The sequence below is a fragment of the Anabrus simplex genome, chromosome 2 (genome assembly GCF_040414725.1).
Source record: "Anabrus simplex isolate iqAnaSimp1 chromosome 2, ASM4041472v1, whole genome shotgun sequence".
NCBI classification, from domain to species: domain Eukaryota; kingdom Metazoa; phylum Arthropoda; class Insecta; order Orthoptera; family Tettigoniidae; genus Anabrus; species Anabrus simplex.
Window position 1 is genome coordinate 457,446,995 of NC_090266.1, and position 23,375 is coordinate 457,470,369.

General features: G+C 43.4%; 1 protein-coding gene across 1 annotated transcript in view; it reads left to right on the forward strand.

Moving 5' to 3' along the window:
- Window positions 1-23,375, forward strand: part of LOC136862885 (uncharacterized) — a 159,243-nt gene that overhangs the window by 53,499 nt on the left and 82,369 nt on the right. The window contains exon 3 of the mRNA XM_067139159.2: window positions 21,308-21,427. Coding sequence (XP_066995260.1) covers window positions 21,308-21,427 — 120 coding nt within the window. The remainder of the gene's footprint in view (window positions 1-21,307; window positions 21,428-23,375) is intronic.

Consider the following 23,375-nt stretch of genomic DNA (forward strand, 5'->3'; position numbering starts at 1 on the left):
GTGGCGAAGATGGTTGGCGCAGGGACACTTGGCACGTGCGAGGGGTCCAGGCGCAGCCCGAGTGACGTCAGCACGCGAGGATCGGCGCATCCGCCGCCAAGCGGTGGCAGCCCGGCACGCCACGTTAACCGCCATTCTTCAGCATGTGCAAGACACCCTGGCTGTTCCAATATCGACCTGAACAATTTCCCGTCGATTGGTTGAAGGAGGCCTGCACTTCCGGCGTCCGCTCAGAAGACTACCATTGACTCCACAGCATAGACGTGCACGCCTGGCATGGTGCAGGGCTAGAGCGACTTGGATGAGGGAATGGCGGAACGTCGTGTTCTCCGATGAGTCACGCTTCTGTTCTGTCAGTGATAGTCACCGCAGACGAGTGTGGCGTCGGCGTGTAGAAAGGTCAAATCCGGCAGTAACTGTGGAGCGCCCTACCGCTAGACAACGCGGCATCATGGTTTGGGGCGCTATTGCGTATGATTCCACGTCACCTCTAGTGCGTATTCAAGGCACGTTAAATGCCCACCGCTACGTGCAGCATGTTCTGCGGCCGGTGGCACTCCCGTACCTTCAGGGGCTTCCCAATGCTCTGTTTCAGCAGGATAATGCCCGCCCACACACTGCTCGCATCTCCCAACAGGCTCTACGAGGTGTACAGATGCTTCCGTGGCCAGTGTACTCTCCGGATCTCTCACCAATCGAACACGTGTGGGATCTCATTGGACGCCGTTTGCAAACTCTGCCCCAGCCTCGTACGGACGACCAACTGTGGCAAATGGTTGACAGAGAATGGAGAACCATCCCTCAGGACACCATCCGCACTCTTATTGACTCTACCTCGACGTGTTTCTGCGTGCATCGCCACTCGCGGTGGTCCTACATCCTACTGAGTCGATGCCGTGCACATTGTGTAACCTGCATATCGGTTTGAAATAAACATCAATTATTCGTCCGTGCCGTCTCTGTTTTTTCCCCAACTTTCATCCCTTTCGAACCACTCCTTCTTGGTGTTGCATTTGCTCTGTCAGTCAGTGTAAATCCTGTTTCCTTAGTAAACCAACCATGTACACCAAGGTAGGCCTGTTGTCTTTTCATCAAGCGTCGCGCCCCATGGAACGCCTGTATATTGATTATGTAGGACCCTTCCCCCAGTCAAAGGGAAATGCCAACAAGTTCATCTTTGTATGTGTAGATGGTTTTACAAGATTTTCCTGGTTATTTCCGACTAAGCTGGCTACCGCTCAGTCCACCATTACTTGTCTAAATTCTATCTTTGCTTCTTTTGGTCCGTGTCAATATATTGTATCTGATAATGCTAAGGCTTTTACATCTAATCTAATTCGTAAATTCTGCTTTGACCTGTCCATCTCTCATGTGACTACTTCTGCTTATGACCCTCAACGATCTCTGGCTGAACGGGTTAATCGTAATCTCAGGTCCGCGCTTATTGCCTATCATCATGAAGATCATTCTAGGTGGGACACGTCCCTGCATTGGTTAGCTTTTGCTTTGAATTCGGCGGTTCATGAATCTCACAAGTTTACTCCAGCTTCGCTGATGTTCAAGTTCGTTCCCAACACGCCGCTCTCTAACCTCTGGTCTCTGAGTGACATTCTACCTGAGACAATAGATCCGGATAACATTAAAGATCTTTGGAAGAAGGCTAAAGCCAATCTTAAGGTGTCTCATGAAAAGGTTAGGGAAAGATATGATCGTGGACGGAGACCCACCAATTTGAAGGTAGGCGACCAAGTGATGGTCAAGAATTTTGTTCCCACGGGCAAGCTTGCCCCCAGATTTCATGGGCCGTGTATGATTCTCGATTTCCTTACTCCCGTTACCTTATTGTTAAGCAATCCAGCCACCGAGAGGATATTTAGGGTTCTCCTGTCACAGGTGAAACCGGTGTAATTTCTGTGTTAACTTGCTTCATATAATTTTGAAAGAAATAGGAAGGTTATATTTTTTTGAGGGGTGTCACTTTTAAGGCCTTCTGCTCTTGGAATCTGTTTCCTTTGTGTGTAATTATTTATTGTAAACCTTCCCCGCACTGCTAAACTGCCACCCTGTCCTTGCCACGGCCATTACCACGCTCCCGTCTCCTGCTCCACAACACACAGTGGCTTATAAATGCCCTGAATATCTGCACGCCGCTGGCCCCTCAACCTCTCCACAAAGCCTGTGCCCTCAAAAAAGATGATGGTCCAACAAAATTCTGCCGCCGAGCTTTAATGTTTCAGTGCCCCCGCAGCAGCGCGGCGCCGTACCGCTTCTGAGGCAGGGTACGGGCCCGCCCTTCCCCAGTGAGGCCAACCTGTGTACGGCGAGCCGGAGTCCTCCTCCCGGCCAAGGCTGATGTGCGGCGCACAACCTGTAACTGGCTCGCGACCTGTATGTTCGCCGCGGGCGCGGCGTGCTTCAACTCCACTACTCCTCTCATAGTGCGGGCGAGCGGTATCTCAGGGTACTTGAGGGGTCCGAGCGGCCTCCTCTGAACTTAAGCAGCGGCGGCTGGTCTGGCCATCAAACTGATCAACGTTTAAAGTACATATTCAGCTATATGGACATTCCTGTTCAACAATTATTACCCTTTTGGATTTTAATGCAATATCTGGTGGACTTAGAAAATTTTCTTCTCTTTCAAGAATTAAAAGTTTTTCCTCCTGAATTCAACTTCTACAAACATAAAGACATTACTTCAACAGTTACTACAAGAATTTTGAACCTGGATCAAACCAAATTTAGACAATTTTTATAAATGCTTCTGCAATTAATCTCCATAGCAACATCATAACTTGGACCTTGTTTTCAAACAATTTCATGTGTCACCCCTGGAGGGACTTTTGGGGGGGGGAGGTCTGTACCGGGCGGAACACCTCCACGCCGCTAATTCAAACTTTGCGCCAGTTGAAACTCCCCTACTGGAGGAAGTCTGAACTTTATCTAAGGTGTTAATTTTCAAGTTTCTCAGAAGATGTCACTACTTGGAAATTTTGGACTTTCTGAACTGGGTCGTTTTCGATGTATTTTTGTTTTACCTGTAGTAAGAAGTGTGAACTTTCTCTTCTAGAGGACACTACTGAAGAACTACAATGGTGCATCCTAGTGCGAAGTGAAAGAACTGTTGTTGTTTCTTTGGTTACATTTTTATTTCAAAAGTTTGTTCCTTATTAAATTTCTTTCTGTTATTGTTTAAGTTGGCTGTATAACCCTTTCTTTCCCCTGGTTTTGAATTTAGCCAATCCCGAATTTCTTTAATTAATTTCTGACCAATCAGGTGTATCTTCTCCAACTTGAATATCTTGCTTAACCCTAGCCAATAAGTTTTGTGGGCGGGTGTTCTCATTTTTGAAACGCCTCGAACTTTCCACGAGAGTATATAAACTGCTGATTTTCGGGTCTCTGCGCCACTTCAGTACCAACTTTCAAAGTGTAAAGTACGTAGCAGGGGGCGGGAAGCGCCTCTTTCTTCGGGCAGCAGCTCAACAACTAGGTAATGGCCGTTTAAAAACTTCTTTTCTTGCTAGCTCAGCAGTTTAACTCTCGGGGCGGGTCCGAAAAGTTTCCACCATGTAACTTTCCCTAAACTGTAAAGACTCTTAGCATCTATTCTCTTTAAAGCTACATATTGGAATAGAGAGTGCTTAACCCTCTCGAGCTCCCACTCATATTGTTTTCAGGTGAACTTATTTTTCACAACCGATTCTTCCTTGACGTAATGTAAATTGTTTCCTTCTAAAGTCACCTCTTTAGTATGGGATTAGCCCTTGCATTAGCGGCCTAGAGCCAGATTAGGTTTTAAACAAAATGTATTAGGAGTGCAGATCGCCTCCTCTCAAATTGGTATTTTAGAGGCCATGTAATTAACCTTTTCTCACTTAATAGGCCTCAGTAGGTTGGGTATTTTACCCCTGTGTTTATGTCCTTAGAGGACAGTTTGAAGGTGGAGTTTGGTGTGGCCTTTGATAGGCTTAAAGTTTGAGAGCGGGTGGCTCTTTCTTGAAAATTGAGTGTTGTATGCCTCGAGGAGGCTTTTCTGTGTAATTTGGAGCAAGTGCTCCTGGGCATGAATGGGGTTTTCTGCCCCTCTGTTAAAACTTATTTTGGAGTAAAGTTGGGCTAGTTGCCCAAGAATTGTGAGTTCGGGACTCGAAGCCCAAATCCGGTAAATACTGTAATTGTACTTTTGTTGCCTTGCTACTCTGTACCTGCCATTCTTGTTATTTCTGAATTTTGAAAAGAAAATATAACCTTGTTAAATTTTAAATTAACTTTAATTTCGTAGTTTGAGACCCGTTCACCCCCGCACCTTCTTTCACCTCTGCTGTTCCACAGATACCTCGGAACAAGGTGTATGCTGAGTTCTTGGTCATCAGCGTCAATCTGCGGGATTAAAAAGTCTTCCAGGATATCTAAGTACACTATTTTCTCGCTGAAGAAGAAAGGCCCGTAAACTTTGCTCTTGCTCAATGCACAAAATACGTTCAATTTTGGGCTATCACGTTCATGTTCTGGCACTTTCACTGGATTTTCACTACCCCAAATCCTACAGTTGTGTCTATTAACTTTACCACTTAAGTGAAAAGTTGCCTCATCGCTAAAGATAATCTTTCCAATGAAATGTTCATCTTCTTCCAACCGATGTAACATGTCCACACATTTTACGGGCAATCTTATCAGTGGCTTTTAGTTGCTTTGCCATTGTGAACTTTATGGTTTGAGATGTAACCGTTTTCTCAACACACGCCAAATAGTCGTATGTGCGACGCCCAGCTCTGGGGAAGCACGCCGCGTCGATTTTCGAGGACTGTGCTCAAAGCGTTGTCTCACTTGCTTTACGACATCGTCAGACGTACGTGGACGACCTGAGGATTTCTTATGGCTTACCGAACATCCAGTTTCAATAAATCACTTATGCCACTCATAAATAGTAGGCCTACTGGGAGGATCTTTACCATACTTTGTACGAAAATTACGTTGCACAGTTGTTGCCGACGTCGACTCTTCAAACCAAAACACACAGCGAGCGCGCTCGGGACCGGTGAAGGCAGCCATCTTTGCTGCAACTGCCACTAGCGCTTGCAGTGGCGCGATTCCGTTCTAGCGTGCCACGCGAGTCAAAACTTGATCTATTGACAGTCAAGATGACACAAAAACCATGCCTGTAACTGAAATGAATTAATAACTATGAGCTGTCAAATTGTAAAGTCATTTTTGAAACACTCTGTACATACCAGGCGGCTGGCGCGCGCCGTACTTTCTAATTAAAATGGTCCCGCATGCACTAGTGATGAATGGGATTCCTAATCACTTGATTTCGAAGGAGTGCTACAACTTGATGTATTGTGGATTTTGTGAAACAAACAGCAGGCATTTCACTGCATGCGTTCCATAACAGGGTGCATTTGTAAATACGCCAAAGCTGCAGAAAAGAAAATTTAATAACTTATTAATTTATACACGTGTAGGAATTCCACTCCATAAAAGGGGTTGCTTGTATGAAACAAAAACTAATAATGTTCGGCGAAATACGTGTGTAGAAGGCAGACGTCTGTTTGGAAATTCGGCTTTATTCTCACCATATTCTACACAGTTTAAAATGATGTCTGTGTATTTGTCGTTGCTGAACACATTAGCCATTGCAGATCTGCAGACAGCAAATTTAGCGCTGCTGTATCATACACCAGCCTAAAATTATGCGGTCGTAAGCGAGGTTTACTAATTTAGCGGTTAATCATAAGTCCATCTTACATTTATCCTCAATCCAGTTAGGGAATCATTAATTAATTCATGTAGATTAAAAAAAAATCGTAGGCGTGGCCCTTGCATGCGGAATGGTAATCCGCCCGTGTAAGGAATCACAAATTTAGGCAGGGAATCATTAATTAATTCATCCATTCATTAATGTAAGGACATAACCGAGGGAGGACGGGATAGGACGGGCGTATCCCAATCGAATGGGGTAGAGTGTCTACAAATGCAACAGAGAAAGAAGAAAGGGAGGGGGGCACATGGGGAGCGGGATTTCCGCTTACATGTGCCCTGCTGAAATTAGGGAATAGTGAAAAATTACTGTTTGACTGCTATTAGAGGGGGTGGGGTTCTTCCGTTTAGGCCTCAAGAGAAAGGCCGGGCGTGTTATCCCTGGGAAGGTGGCTCCTTTTCTCACCAGGGGTGGATAACACGACCGGGCAGTAGTTATAGGCGCGGCCCTTGCATGTGGAATGGTTTTCCGCCCGTGTAGTGTGCCGCAAATTAAGGTACATTATAGACTTATTCATGCATTCATGCATAAACCCACCCATGCATTTATTCAGCGACTCGAATGCCCTCTCCTCAGTTGAAGGGTCAGGGGAAAAAACCAGGTAAGTCACTTTTTCATCGAAATTGAGATATTGTTACAGTCCGCTTCAGAGCGATCATGCGCTTCTATTGAAAGTTCGGAAATGGAAAAGAAAGCAGGCGAGTCAGGAGAAATTAGCACTCAAAGTTTCGCTGTTAGGGGAAAGAACTAGGGAAGTCAAGCACGACAGTTGCTTTTTCTCAAGTTGTACAAATATTGACTCTCCTGCTTTTTTCCCCTGACCCTTCAGTTGGTGGTTATCCCTGATTGGGAGAGAAGTGTTCATTCATTCATGCATGCATGACAATTCAATTCAGTTATGGAATCATTCATTATCAACTCATTCATGTAGCCAGATGCATAGTGTCTGTGAATATGGAAGAGAACTCTGTATATACTTATTACAAATAATTCAAGGGGTTGCATTAGACGTGTAGCGCTGAGGAACATGCTGCGAGCGATCGTCCTATTGTTATCTCTTCCTATTCTGACGTAACTTGCCTGTTGGCAGTTGTGCCCCTGTGAAAATCAGTTAGTAGACATCGCATTCATCATTTGTGCATGGGGTATATTTATAAGTAGAAAGTATGGCGTTCGCGAGCCGCCTAGTTTATTATATTGCTTAGATATTGTCGTGTGATCTTTATGTAATATCCGTGAAAATATTTCATCTCTTTGATTTTTAATTCATAGAATATGTTATTTTTGTCGATTTTTCATTTTTACGTAAAGAATGACTAAGGACTGCAGGTGTAGGGACTGCGGGTGTGAGAGGGCATTAAGGAGTACGAGGGAGGAGTTTGAGATTTTGGGGGAAAAGGGCAGAATTTAGGACAGGTATTGAATGAATCGGTATGGGTCACTGCAGGTAGAACAGCAGCGGGAAGATGAGGAACAGGGAACAGTTGCAGAGGACAGGAAAAGTAGGAGGAAAGGAAAAGGTAGGAAAGGAAAATGTAGAGCAGACGACTGGAAAAGGGAGATGGAACCGAGGCATGGAGGGAGCAAAGAGAAGAGGAAATAGATTCTGAAGTCGACAGCAAAAACAGGGAAGACCAGGATGGAAGAGGATCGAATGAGGTAGTGGGATTGAGGCTCTTGTCATGAGGAACCCATTGTTAGGCATGTGGAAACAGTGTGTGAAGGAAAGAGAACCAGGGTAGAATATTATCCAGCAATTAGGTTAAAGCAAATATTGAGGAATATAAAAGAGACGGAGGAGGGCAAGGAGAAAGTGATAGTTTTTCACGTTGGTACCAAGAATGTAAGGCAAGCAGGTATAAATGCCAACATACAAAGGGCACTAGGAAAATTTTGCAGTGTGAGTGAATGCTTTAGACTTTTTCAAAATAATTTCCACCACACTCAATACACTTCTCCATTCATCGAAACCAGTCACTGAACCAACGCTGCCACTTTTCTTCGGTTACATTTTCACACTCTTTATCCCATGCTGCCAGAAGATCCTCGTAGGATACAAAACGCCGCCCTTTCAGCCTCATCTGCACTTCTGGGAAGAGTGCGAAGTCACATGAGGCAAGATCAGGACTGTATGGAGGGTGATCAAGCACAGTCAAACCTGATCTAGCAAGAAAATCCACTGTTACATTAGTACGATATGCTGGAACATTGTCGTGATGCAAGAGCCAAGTGTTGAGCCGTGACCTTGGACGGAGCTGCTTGAGAGCCTGGATGACCTGAGGCAGACAAGTCTCACTGTACCACTTCGCATTAACTGTCCTTTGTGTTTCTAGCACAACCCGAGTCAGGATGCCCCGTTTAGTGAAGAGTACTGCAATCATCCTTTTCTTCACTGACCTTGATTTTCGCATAGTCACAGGAGTACCCCCATCTTCAAACAGCCACACCTTGTTCTGGGATTTTGTTGGGACATCGTAATAATAAAGCCAAGTTTCGTCACCAGTAACGGTGCTATTGACGTTACGCGACGTCCCATTTTCAAACTGTTTTAGCATTTCTCGGCACCATTTCACTCGACGTGCCCTTTGTTCCTCTGAAAGTGAATGGGGCATCCAAAGGGAACAAACCTTTCTAACATGGAGACGGCCGTGTAGAACTGAATGAATAGCTGGTGCAGGGATGTGGAGAGTCTCTTCTACCTACCGATATGTCAAACGCCTCTCTTGCTGGAATATTTTCCTCACAGCGTCAATGTTTTCCTCAGTCACTGATTCAGACGGTCGCCCAGAACGAGGATCGCCTTCAACCCCAAAATTTCCCCACTGGAACTCTTTGTATCAGCGGAAAATTATTGTCCGATGTGGACAGCCCTTCCCCAGCACAGGAGTCATTTCCTTCAGGCACTGGTCAACAGTTAATTCACGAGCAAAATTGTAGTGGATAATTGCACGATATTCACTTTTAGACCACACTGACATTTTAACTTGCTTTCAGTCCCACTGCTAGGTAACAACTGGTGTGAAGGTCGCGGCTTGCTGTCTTCTAGACCGGTTTTTACGCCTCTTTTCATCCCTCACCATAACAGGGTTGTCCAGCCAACCGTTTTTGCTTATTGCAAAACTTTCCTAGTGCCATTTGTAGTTGGGGATGTGTGAGATCTGATTTATACAGCAATGAGTTGAATCATGCCTGCGGAGTGATATTAAGGATGCAGAAATTTTCTCACGGAACAGAAGTGCTTATCATAGAAACAGGATCGGAACGGTAGGAGGAAGAGTACTGATAATGGTGAAATAAGAATTTGTAAACTACGAAAATTTAAGGTTGAGAAACGTGAAATGCTAGGTGTAAGACTCATCTCTGAAGATAATAGAACATTTATTGAACATAACAGGCGACTTCGCCCCTATACATGTTCACATACAGAGTAAAATAAATAATAGAGAATAATAAAGTGAAGCAATACAAATTTAGCTGACTGCTGCTACCGTCCGACCGTGTCATCCCCCTGGTAGCTGCCTCTGTGGATCCGTGGTAGAGTGTCGGCCTCCGAATCCCGAGATAGCGGGTTCAAACCCGGCAGAGGTAGTCGGATTTTTGAAGGGCGGAAAAAAGTCCATTCGACACCCCATGTCGTACGATGTCGGCATGTTAAAGATCTCTGGTGATACATTTGGTATTTACCCGACAAAATTAATTAAATCTCAGCCATAGACGCCCAAGAGAGATCCGGTTTACTCTGTCTGCCATCTAGCGGACCTAGAGTGAAACGGAACGTCGAAATTGATGAACAGACAGCCAGATGGCGTCAAATCGAAATGTCTGCACACGGTAGCAGAGGCCATACGATTATATATATATATATCCCCCTGGTGAGAAGAAGGCCGCCTTCCCCATGATGACACGGCCGGCCCTAACTGTGGGGCCCTAAGGAAAACCCCAACCATCCTACCAGATGACAGTGTGTTTTCTTCTCACCATTCCATTACGACGGTCCACATCTAACTGGATCCTCTCTCCTCCCCTATCCAACCTATCGTATTCTTCCCTTCCTTGGCTTATTTGGAGTGGGCCTTACCCACCCCGTCTTTCTCACTTGCCCATCCTCCCTTACTCCCTCCTAATATGCATGAATGGTGAGAAAAAAGCACCTGCCCTAATAATAATAATAATAATAATAATAATAATAATAATAATAATAATAATGGACAACTCATATCACAAAAAAGGGTAAGGAAAGAAATTACAGTATCCCCTGGGCATGCCATGAGTTTCGTTGGATACTCCGGAAACGTAAAACCCCCAAAATAGAGTCACCACAGCAGTCATCCTCAGAATCTCGTGCCATGCCCCTCATCCCGTTGAATTAAAACCCCAGAATCAAGAGAGAAATAACGATAAAGATAATAATAATAATAATAATAATAATAATAATAATAATAATAATAATAATAATAATATATGATAGTATTATTCCTAGCAGTCATTAGCTGTAGCAGTCACTTACTCAATGTTCAAACATGCTCATCAAGTGTCCTTATTGCGCTCTGCACTTGCGTCACATTATTGTTCCTGACCTACAACTAATCAATACTCCAAACAACAACACTCAGCATTTCAGCACTTGCATTCCAACCAACTCTAACACAAACAGAAAGACCTTGCCTTCATGCAATCCCATATCATTACCCAACTCCACATACTTAACTAAGTACTCAACTCCTATATTCTCTAACCCATTATAATATTATCATCCATTATCCCCTTCCCTTATATACACACTCTTCCCATATACATACATAACTATTCTACCCCCCTACCCCCTTGTCCACCCTCTAACTTACCCTCCTTCATTTTACTCTCTCGGGCCTTTTTTGCCGCACATAAACACCTGTTCAATTCACCCCCTTTTTCCCACTGTTCAATAATCCATCTTAAGATTGCTTTCTCATCCCCTCTCCCCAATATTTTCCGATGCTCGGCACTCAACAATCCATGTCTTATCTCCCTCGTTTCCTCACAGTCTCTTAGCAAATGAAATTCATCATTCACAGCTCCACAAAGTATACACCTTGTCTTATCCCTCCCCTGCAGCCACCCTGTATTCCTTTGCAGTCCTAACAGCTACCACATCATCCCATACCGTTTTGACCTATCAACGTATCTAATATTCAACCCTGCTATCTCCTCTATTTTCGTCAAAACATTCAGCGAGTTTCTCAGTCTGCTTTCCCTCAATAATTTCTGCCTATGGATATCTCTAATTCTCCTTTCAAGTATCTTCATCCCTCTCACTTCTGTCTTCGACCAGACCTCCCCCACAGGTGTCCTAATCCTATCCTCTCCAAATATCCCTTTATTTTTTCTAGCCATCCACCCCCATACATGCTCTTACATTGCTGTTCATACGCTGCCTGTAATACCCTCGCACCTTCCTTTCTTTTTAAATTCATCTAGTATCTAACTATTCTTTTCACACCCTCTGATTCCAAATCCTCCCCACACATTACTTCCGCCCCTGCATTTGCTGTGCACCTCGGTAAGCCCATTACTAACTTAGCAAAACTACTAACAATCCTTCTTAGTTCCTCTCTTTTCTCACCCAGCCCCCAAACTTCTGCGCCGTACAATACCCTCCCAAAAATTACCGACCTTAACACTAGCCTCAGTGTTTTATAACTGATACCCGGGTATTTGGCTAGCAAATTTCTGACTGAGGCTAGGGCTGCCAATCCTCTGTTTTTCACCCTTTTGATCTGGTCGTTCCACGTTCCTTTATCATTAAAAATAACTCCTAGATATTCCAACTTCCTTACCTGTTCCAATCTTTCTCCCTGAATTACCCTTTACCTTCTATATTTCTTCTTTTGTCTACCTGGACTACTAATATTTTAGACTTATTTCCATTAATTCTCAATCCCCATTTCCTCGCAAATCCTCAATAACACATCATCCGCAAATATCAATCCTGGTACCTCTAAACCATTAATTACCGGCACAGCCCAATTTTCTGCCCCAAACCCCTCTAAAACATAGTTGATAAATAAAATAAACAGTATTGGCGATAACTTGCACCCTTGTTTTAAACCCACCTTGGACTCTCAGTCTCTCTTCTCCCAATTTTACACAAAACCTGACAACCCTATATATTCCTTCCACTGCCCTCAACATCTTTTCCGAAATCCCTAGCCTGCCTAATTTCTCTAATAGGGCCTCTCTATTCACCTTGTCAAAAGCTTTCTCAAAATCTATTGCTGCTACATAAACCGTACTTCTAGCCATACACTTATACTTTTCTAGAATAGTCTTTACTATCATTATATTATCCACTGTTCTTTTCTTTTTCCTAAATCCCCCTTGGTAATCTGTCAATATTTCATTTTCTTCCGCCCACTCGCTTATTCTGTTCGCTAACACCCCAGTGTATATTTTACTCAAGGAATCCAACAGAGATATACCTCTATAACTGTTCACACTGTTCCTACTACCCTTCCCTTTGTATATAGGGCATATAATTCCTGTTTCCCATTCCTTCGGGTACTTACCTCCCTCAAATATCTTATTGAATAGTTTAACTATGCCCTCTATCATTATCTCATTTTTGCTAATTTCCTTCCGAAACTTGTTATTTAAACCATTACATCCCCCGGCCGACTTCGCTCTGACTCTGCTTATCACTCGCAGGATATCCTCCCTTGTGATTTCTTTATCCAGATCATAAATTGCCACTCTCCTATTCCTCCAAATGACCTCTTTCCACATCCCTCTCCATCCTACTTCCCCCTTTTCCCCTAGTAATTCATCAAAGTGTCTCACCCATTGCACTTCCTCAATACTCGTTTTTTCTATATTCCTTCCACCCTTAATAATTTTATTAATCTTGTCCCAAACTCTCTCAAAATTATTTGTCTTGCAATCATTATTTATGGCTTCAATTTGTTCCTCTAACCACGCCTTTTTTGTCTCACAGATTTTCTTTTTATACTCCTTCCTCAATTTACAGAAAATCTCCCTTTCTTGGCCCCCACCTTTCCTTCTATATTCTCCTAACGCGTCCATCACCTTCCTCCGCATTCCTTCATACTCCCTATTAAACCATTCTTCTCCCTTTTTCTTATTTCTCTTTCTAGCTTTCGCCTTCTGCGCTATTGTCTTTATTGGATGTAGCAGCAATTCCAAGGCTTTATCAGTATTATTCTCTTTTAACGCCCATATTTCAGAAGTTGTAACTCCTCTTTTACTACCCTATTCCAATCCCGGCCCACCTTCTCTGACCATTTATACTTATTATATCCACTCCCTCGTTTATCATTCGTTTCATCCTCCTTCCCTGTACACTTCTCTTCCCCCCTTTTCAGCATAACCCTCACCGGGAAATGGTGTGATTCAATCCAGTCTCCTATTTCCATTCTTACAATATCCTCAACCACCCCTTCCGAACTTAAAACCATATCTATCACACTACCACCCTTCTCAGTAACATATGTCAATTTCCCCATCCTGTCACCCTCTATCCACCCATTCAGAATATACAAATTTCCCACAGCACATATCTCTAGGAGCTTCTTTCCATAACTGTTTATAATTTTGTCCTCATTCCTTCTACTTTTCAACATACACATTCCATCCTCCCTACTATATACTGGGCTCTGTTCCCCTATTCTCGCGTTCCAATCCCCGAATAACAACATATCCTCTTCCCCTGGAAACATTCCTCTTATCCTACCAATATCTACCAATAACTCTTCAAAAAATACTTATTTGCATATGCTGAATTACTAGGATGGCAGTAAACAAAAGCTAGATTTATTTTCTTCCTCCTTCTCTCAACCCCTCCCATATTCAATCTCAACCATATGGTTTCTTTCATATCGGTCTCCATATCCTCTATCATTTCACTAATTTCTTCTCTAATTAGAACTATCATCCCTCCTGATGCGTGACCCCTAATCCTCTCTTTTCTTCTATATTTATATTTTATCACAAACCCCTTCCAAGCCATCTCCTTCCCTGTTTCTAGCCACGTCTCCAAGAGTGCCACCACATCGAAACTTTCAATTTCTACCCGCACTTTCTTATTTCCTAGTTTGTTCACTAATCCCTCTATATTTACACATCCTATTTTCCAATATAGTTATAACTTTCCCTCACACCCTTCTGAGTCTCCCCCTCTGATCTTGCTCCTAGTCGTTATCGACCTCTCAGTCGTTATCGACCTCTCACCCTTGTATCCCTTCCGTCTCTTTTAACCGATCTATTCCTTTCCCCATCCTCCCTATCCCCCTTCCCATTCCGACTTTTTTTCCCTTAGGTCTTTCAAACTGATACTTCTTTTTTTACTCATAATTGCTTTACCTTCCTGTTGATTCGTCTTCCCTTGTTCTTTCTTGCTCACTGCAACACTACACTCTGCTCTCACAGTTTCTTGCTGCTCACTCTTACTATCCACTTCACTATCTTGATCTTCTGTATCCCGACTGCACTGCCCGTTCTCTTCTGGATCTCCTCTCCTTCCACATCTCTCCTCCTCTCCTTTTCATCTTTCTTCTTCCCATCTTGCCTTGTCATCTCACCACCCTCAACACTCTCGTTTTTGTCCATCTCCTTTAGCTTCGCCACTGAGTGCACTCTAACCCATCGCCCGTTTGTCACCTCCAACCTCAGACCTCTTATTCGGGCCTTTAGCCCCTGGTTCCTCGCTCTCCATAGGTACCTATTCAGGATCCTCATATTTTCACTTCCTTATCTTCCCATGTCCCTTTTCACCCTTATTTTCTGTCCCTGTACATTATTACTGTTACATAACACAATTTCTGCCATTAAGGTTGAGAAAAATTTTACCCTAATTGGCCTCCGACCTTTAGTTTTACCAACTCTCTCTTCATCGTCTATGTCTACCTGACTAAAGTTTATCTTCATTGTATCACGTATGACTTCGACCACCTTGGCTATCAGTTCAATCTTGCCCTCCCTCACACCTTCCTCAAATCCATATACAAATATGGCTTTCTTCAATCTCTCCTACTTGTACTCCTCCGCTTCTTTCTTCATCATCATCATCTCATCTTTCAGATGTTTCACTTCCCCTCTCAATAACTCGATTTCTTTCTCATTATTATCCACTCTCTTGCTAGATTCCTCCGTCCTCGTTTCCAGCCATTTCTTCATGTTCCCTATCTCCTTTTTCTGCTCCTCCATCATGTCCTTTATTTCCTGCACCTTCTCCCACTGGCATTTTTCCTGCATTACTTCACTCACAACCACCCTGAGTGCGGCCAAATCCTCCGTGCTATATTTTCCACTGGTATTTGGGCCTGGGTTTAATTCCACCCCACCAATAACCAGTAGCACCGCTATCACTGCCACTACCAGCACCGCTTCACCCATTTTTAATCCGTCCTTACTTATCACCAATCCATTCCTGTTCTCCTTCTTCTGCTTCGCCTGCCATTTGCCAATAGTGGCCCGGTGCTGCTCAATACCGACCATGTTCACAGCACGCACTTCACTACGCAACCTCTCTCCTCGACCGCTCGAGCTAGACTGCTGAAGATAATAGGTAACTTGATGTTTTTGGGATGTACAGACCTGTAAAGGGTGGCACTGACACTGATGTGGAAAAATGACACCGAAAGGAACGCGACTGTAGCGGGTGGTCTCAATTTACTAAATGCAAATGCTAATACAGGAAACATGAGCAACAAACGGTGCATAAGCTAATCTTGGATGGACAGAAAAATCAGGAAGTGATGGGACCAAATAGAGGGAAGAATATTCTAGACATGGTGCTGGTGAATCAGATGAATTCTATAGAGGAACTGAAGTAATAGATGGTATAAGTGATCAGGAAGTGTTAAAAATAAATCTCATAGAAAGGAAGGTTGTAAAAGTAGGACTTTTAGGTAATACCATCTGGCGATAAGACAGACAGGCGTAAGGAATGGTCCGTGAAAAATGGTAAATAAAAATATCAACAGTATGTGGGGTGGGTTTAAAACAGTTGTTGAGGAATTTGAAAACAGGCATTGTATCACTTGAGCTTCACCTTCAGCTTCCGGAGCTTAATAGATTAGCATTTTTGTAGAAATATATGATCTATAGCTGAATTGCTGAGTTACCAGTCTACTGTTCACTACCTCAGTGGTGAGGTTTTTTGTCATTCACAAGCAAAATACCTTATGGAAGCCGTATATTTTGTCTTGCAACGGGTCAATAGGAATTAAATTTTGTCGAGAAACATTGAACGTTCATTAATCTGAATGAAAACACGAAAATCTATACGGTTTGAATGTATTTTTAGAAATTTAAAATGAAATATTTTGTGCTCTTGCCTAGATTATGTTTGTACGAGGTAAAACGTGTACATTTAAAACACAATGATTCTCGCTAACAAGTTGAATTGTTGGTATTGTAAGAATTTTGATGACAGATTTTTTTAGAAATCACAACGAAGCTGAAGGTGAAGCTCAAGTAATACAATGCCTGTTTCCAAATTCCTCAAAAACTGCTTTAAACACATCCCACATACTGTTTATAACGTAGCGATTTTCTAACTTCAGGTCTCATTGGTACACTGAAGAAAATGGAAATTTCAAGACCCAGAAGAAGTGGTGCTACATTGCTGCAATTGAACATGCGGGACGAGTGTTCGGTTGTGATTCGATGATTACACTTTCAGGTCCCCTGACCGCAAGTTTGGACAACAATCAATACAGGATATACCCACCACGAGCTGCGATACATCGATGAATTCGTCGAGGCATGGAGTCAATAAGGCCCTGGATCGCTTCCTGAGGAATTGTGGCCCGTGCTTGCTGCACTGCACGGGTCAGTTGTTCCAGAGTTGTGGGTGGCTGAGAACGGTTCGCCAGTTGTCGACCCATCATGTCCCACACATGCTCAGTAGGACTGACGTCCGGGGATCTGGCGGGCCATTCTAAGGTTGTGATGTCGTGGAGAGCTTCTCTGGAGATGCGTGTAGTGTGAACCCGGGCATAGTCCTGCTGCAATATCCCATTAGTAATGTTCGCCATCATAGGGACAACCACTGGATTGAGTACCCTATCAACGTACTGTCGAGCAGTCATAGTGCCCTCAACAAGCACTAATTGTGATTTCACATTAAAGCCAAAAGCTCCCCAGACCATAATGCTTGGTGTTGGCCTTGTGTACCTCTCGACAATAAGATCTGGGCGGCCCCTCTCCCCGGTACATCGGCGCACACGATTCCGGCGATCACTGCGGGCAAGACAGAAGCGTGATACATCACTAAAGACAACCCTATGCCATTCGTCGACCCACGTCGATCTTTCTCGACACCAGGCCAGCCTTACACGTCGCCGTTGTGGGGTCAATGGAACACCTTCTGCAGGGACACGGGCTCGTAAGCCAACTGCACGCAGGCGATTACCAACTGTGTGTTGTGTAACGTGGGGTGCCAAAGCTGCTCGAATTTGCGCTGCTGTTGCATGGGGTTCCATCCGGGCCATCCGAATGATGCGGCGATCCTCTCTCACAGTTGTCTGTCGCGCTGGGCCTGTGCCAGGTCTACGAGTGTGGGTACCTTCATTTGAACACTGCTGCCATACACGTTGTATCGATAGATGCCTGTCGGCCAACACGTGCAGCGACAGTCCTTAGCGATAATCCAGTCTCACACAGCCAATTATTCGAGCCCTCTCAAACGGCGACAGTTGTTGATAGCGTGCTCTTCTCTGTCGTCGAGACATGTTTGACGGGGAACACTTCACTGCACAGACTGCAAGTCAACTACGCTACACCAGAGTCCGTATACTGGAGTTGATTCCTCCGCGACCAATCACGTGGGGAGACCTGTAGCAACAATCCAATGGGTCTGAAACGTTGATCGTTTACATACCTACATAGCATCGTTCCATATCTTGAAAATCAATACAAACGACCAATGCCTTCATGGTGTTGCAATTTCCTTTTTCTTAAGTGTATTTTCATTTCTATTTGTGCTTAGTAATAATCTATTGTAATGAGGATACGTCAGAACGTAGTTTAAAAATTATTGTAGTGTATTGTAGTAACTTATTAGAAGTGTCCTTATTCTATTATTTTTAGTAGTCTTGCGAATTTCAAACTTTAATTGTAATTTCCATTTCTGTTAGTGCTTAGTAATAATCTGTTGTAATTAGGATACGTCTGATCGTAGTTAAAAATTATTGTAGTGTAATATAGTACCTGAGCGTGTAGTTCGTAATTATTGTAGTGTATTATAGTATCTTATTAGAAATTAGTATGTTTATTCTATTACTCTGAAATATTTGTGTAGTATAGTATCTGTCATAATTCTCTCCCTAGAATTCTGTTGTAGTAATTAGGGTAGACTTAACTGAAGTTTAGAACTGTGTAATTCTAGTGTATTATTTTCTCTTTTCAGTAACCAACAGCAATTTTAGCCTGTTTGTGTGTTGTAGGAAAAAGTCGTACAACTAAGTAGTATTGTGGTGTAGTAGTAGCCTACATTAATAACCTTATTGCCGTGTGATCTTTGAGAACTATCTTAGACAATATTTCTTTCCTTTCATTTTTATCTTGCACAGAATAATTTATTTATCCTTTTCTTTTCATTATTCAGTAAAGAATGACTAAGGAGTGCAAGTGTAGGAACTGTGGGTGTGGCCAGGCATTAAGGAGTATGAGGGAGGAGTTGGAGAGTTTGAGGGAGATAATTAGGATTTTCTCAGAGGACAGGAAGGAAAGTAGGCCTCCCTCAAAGAATGTACAGGATGCGGTAGGTGTAAGAGAGGGATGGGAAAGAAAGAGGAATTGCAGAGGACAGGTGGCCTAATGTTTTAAGGGGAAGGAGATTGTAGGCTAAGGATCAGAATTCAGGATCAGAATTCAGGACAGGTGTCTGTGAGAAATCGGTACGAGTCACTGCAGGTAGAACATCATACGGAAGATGAGGAACAGGGAACTGTTGCTGAGAAGTGTGGAAGTAGGAGGAAGGGAAAATGTAGGAAAGGGAAATGTGGAACAGTGATAGGAAAAGACAGGTGGAAAAGGGTCTTGGGACGGAGAAAAGGGAGGAGGAAGTAGATTCTGCAGCTGTCAGGAAAGATAAGACTGACCAGGAGGGGAGGGGATCAAATGCGGTGGGTAGGGATGAGGCTCTGGTCATGGGGGATTCCACTGTTAGAAATGTGGGGAAATTATGTGAAGGAAAGGGAACCAGGGTAGAGTGTTATCCAAGAATTAGGTTAAGGCAGATGTTGAGGAAAGTAGAAGAAAAGGAGGAGGGTAAGGAGAAGGAGGTAGTGTTTCACGTAGGTACTAACAACGTAAGACAAGCAGGTATAACCACCAACAATAGCTGGGGATGTGTGGGACCTGGTAAACGCAGCACAGGTTTAGTTTAAGGAAGCGGAGATTGTTATCAGTGGAATACTGTGTGGGAGGGATACTGGCTGGAAGGTAATTGGGGATTTAAATGAGACGGTGGAGTGGGTGTGTGGGAATACGCGAGTGAGATTTCTAGATCCTAATGGGTGGGTAGAAGATAGGTATCTGCTCTAGGATGGTCTCCAATTAAATAGCAGTGGTACAGGTACATATAAATTAGGAAATTGGAATACAAGGGTTATATGCAGGTACATTAAGGGAAACGGGGTGGCCTAGGGAGCGGTGATAAGGGAACAAGGAACTGGAAGTCAAATAGGAATTACAAAAAATGTTAGTGTTGGATTGTAGAAGTATTGTAAAGAAAGGAATAGAATTAAGTAATTTAATAGATATATACTTACCAGATATTGCAATAGGAGTTGAATCATGGCTGAGAAATGATATAATGGTTGCAGAAATTTTCTCACATAACTGGAGTGTGTATAGTAGAGATAGGATAGGAATCATAGGAGGGGGAGTATTCATTCTGGTGAAAGAAGAATTTGTAAGCTACGAAAATATTAAAGATGACAAACAAGAAATTCTAGGTGTAAGTCTGATCTCTAAAGATAATAGGCAACTTGATGTCTTTGGAGTGTACAGACCGGGAATGGATAGCGCTGACGCTCATTCAGAATTATTTGATAAGATAATCGGCTATGTGGGAAACGATAAGGAAAGGAACGTGATTGTAGCGGGTGATCTCAATTTACCAAGTGTCAATTGGGAATGTAATGCGAACGACAGGAAGCATAAACAACAAATGGCAAATAAGTTAATATGGGAAGGGCACCTGATTCAGAAAGTGATGGAACCAACTAAAGGGAAGAATTTCCGGGATGTGGTGCTGGTAAAACCAGATGAGCTCTATAGAGAAACCGAAGTAATATATTGTATAAATGATCACGAAGCTGTTTTTGTGGTAGTTAAACATGAATGTGAAAGAAAGGAAGGTATTAAAATTAGGAATATTAGGCAGTACCATATGGCTGATGAAAACAGTCATGAGGGAGTTTTTAAAAAGTAACTATGATCGGTGGAAAACGGTAAATAAAAATATAAACAGATCCTGGGATGGGTTTAAAGCAATTGTTGAGGAATGAGAAAATAGGTTTGTACGTTCAAGGTGGTAAGGAATAGCAAAGACCCTCTATATTATAATAGAGAAGTGAAGAGACTAACGTAGAGTTGCAGGTTGGAAAGAAATAGAGTTAGAAATGGCTGTGGAAGTAATGAGAAATTCAAGCAACTTACTAGGAAATTCAATATAGCAATGAAGTCAGCTAAGGATAACATGATGGCAAGCATAATTGGCGGTCATAAAATTTTAGTGAAAATGGAGGAGAATGTATAGGTACTTTATAGCAGAAACAGGTTCCAAAAATGACATTCCAGGAATCGTTAATAAACAAGGGGAGTGTGTATGTGAGAATCTCCAAAAAGGCAGAAGTATTCAGTCAGCAGTATGTAAAGATTTTTGGTTACAATGATAATGTCCAGATAGAGGAGGTGACTAATATTAAAGAAGTATTAAAATTTACCTATGACAACAAGGACATTTGCAGTAAGATACAAAAAGTTGAAAACTAGGAAAGCAGCTGGAATTGGTAAGGTTTCGGGGGTTATACTAAAGAAAATGGGTTGGGATATAGTACCATATCTGAAGTACTTATTTGGTTATTGTTTGCATGAAGAAGCTGTACCAAATGAATGGAGAGTTGCTATAGTAGCCCTGTGAATAAAGGAAAGGGTGATAGACACAAAGCTGAAAATTACAGGCCAGTAAGTTTGACATGCATTGCATGTAAACTTTGGGAAAGCATTCTTTCTGATTATACTAGACATTAAAGTATGAGGTATGAAGGCTTACACGGCCGGTGTCAATATAATAAAAATTTTCCGGGCTATTATGCCGTGGTCCACTCCTCTCGCTTCTTCCTGACGTTTCGACTACTGCTGCTGCGGTAGTCATCTTCTGTGGCGTCGTGTAGATACGCTCTCCTGTATCCCGCTGGCGACTGCGCAGCGTGCAAAGTATCATTATAACTAAGTACAACTAAGTATAAGTACAAGTAAAATAAGAATGGTTCCTAAATTTCACCCATATATACTGTAACTGTATGACTTATTTTGCAGCTAGGTTTCAACGCTACAAGCGGCAAGGCGGAAGTGAAGTCCATGTCTCCATCTGATGTACGTGGGCCGTTGACGGATTATAGCCCCAAGACGAACGTGAGCAGTGCTATAGCTCGGATGGTAGGTTTATATATTCATAGAATACATAATTACAATTGTTCATTGGGGCACTATACGTAAGTTGAATTGATTTGCTTTTAAACGTCTACTTCTTCGGCTGCAGTATTCATAGGACGGCCTCAGTAGGTCGGACGGTAGAACGCTGGCCTTCTTAGCCCAACTTGGCAGGTTCGATCCTAGCTCAGTCCGGTGGTATCTGAGGGTGCTCAAATACGTCAGCCTTGTGTCGGTAGATTTACTGGCACGTTAAACTGAAGTAATAGATGGTAATAGTGATCACGAAGATGCTTTTGTCGCAGTTAAAAACGTGAATAAGAAATATCGTAAATGTAGGACTATTAGGAAGTACCATATGGCTTATAAGACAGGCATGAGGGAGTTTTTAAAAAGTAATTATGATCGGTGGAAAACGGCAAATAAAAATGTAAGCAGACTATGCGATGGGTTTAAAGGAATGTGAAAACATGTGTGTACTTTTAAAGGGGGTAAGGGCTGGTAAAGACCCGCTACCTTATAACAGAGAAGTTACGAGACTAAGAAGGAGAGTTAGAAGTGATTTTGGAAGTAAGGAGTAATTGAAGTCTCTTACTAGGAACTTGAATATAGTAAACAAGTCAGCTAAAGATATCAGGATGGCAAGTATAATTGGAGTGATACAAATTTTACGGAAAAACGGATGTGTATGTATAGGTACCTACTGTAAAGCAGAAACAGGTTCAAAGAAGTTCATTTCAGGAATCATTAACGAACAAGGGGAGTGTTTACGCGAGGATCTACATAAATCAGACGTATTCAGTCAGCAGAATGTGAAGATTGTTGGTTACAAGGAAAATGTCCAGATATTGGAGTTGACTACTAATACTAACGAAGTATTGACATATGCGTACGATAACAAAGACGTTTACATGAAAACACAAAAGTTGAAAATCAGAAAAGCATCTGGAATTTATAAGATTTCTGGGGATATACAGTACAGAGCAAATCGCAGTGGCGATGTACGCAGAAACACGTCGAGGTACAGAGTCAATAAGAGTGCGGATGGTGTCCTGAGGGATGGTTCTCCATTCTCTGTCAACCATTTGCCACAGTTGGTCGTCCGTACGAGGCTGGGGCAGAGTATGCAAACGGCGTCCAATGAGATCCCACACGTGTTCGATTGGTGAGAGATCCGGAGAGTACGCTGGCCACGGAAGCAACTGTACACCTCGTAGAGCCTGTTGGGAGATGCGAGCAGTGTGTGGGCGGGCATTACCCTGCTGAAACAGAGCATTGGGAAGCCCCTGAAGGTACGGGAGTGCCACGGGCCGCAGCACATGCTGCACGTTGCGGTGGGCATTTAAGGTGCCTTGAATACGCACTAGAGGTGACGTGGAATCATACGCAATAGCGCCCCAAACCATGATGCCGCGTTGTCTAGCGGTAGGGCGCTCCACAGTTACTGCCGGATTTGACCTTTCTACACGCCGACGCCACACTCGTCTGCGGTGACTATCACTGACAGAACAGAAGCGTGACTCATCGGAGAACACGACGTTCCGCCATTCCCTCATCCAAGTCGCTCTAGCCCGGCACCATGCCAGGCGTGCACGTCTATGCTGTGGAGTCAATGGTAGTCTTCTGAGCGGACGCAGGGAGTGCAGGCCTCCTTCAACCAATCGACGGGAAATTGTTCTGGTCGATATTGGAACAGCCAGGGTGTCTTGCACATGCTGAAGAATGGCGGTTGACGTGGCGTGCGGGGCTGCCACCGCTTGGCGGCGGATGCGCCGATCCTCGCGTGCTGATGTCACCCGGGCTGCGCCTGGACCCCTCGCACGTGCCACATGTCCCTGCGCCAACCATCTTCGCCACAGGCGCTGCACCGTGGACACATCCCTATGGGTATCGGCTGCGATTTGACGAAGCGACCAACCTGCCCTTCTCAACCCGATCACCATACCCCTCGTAA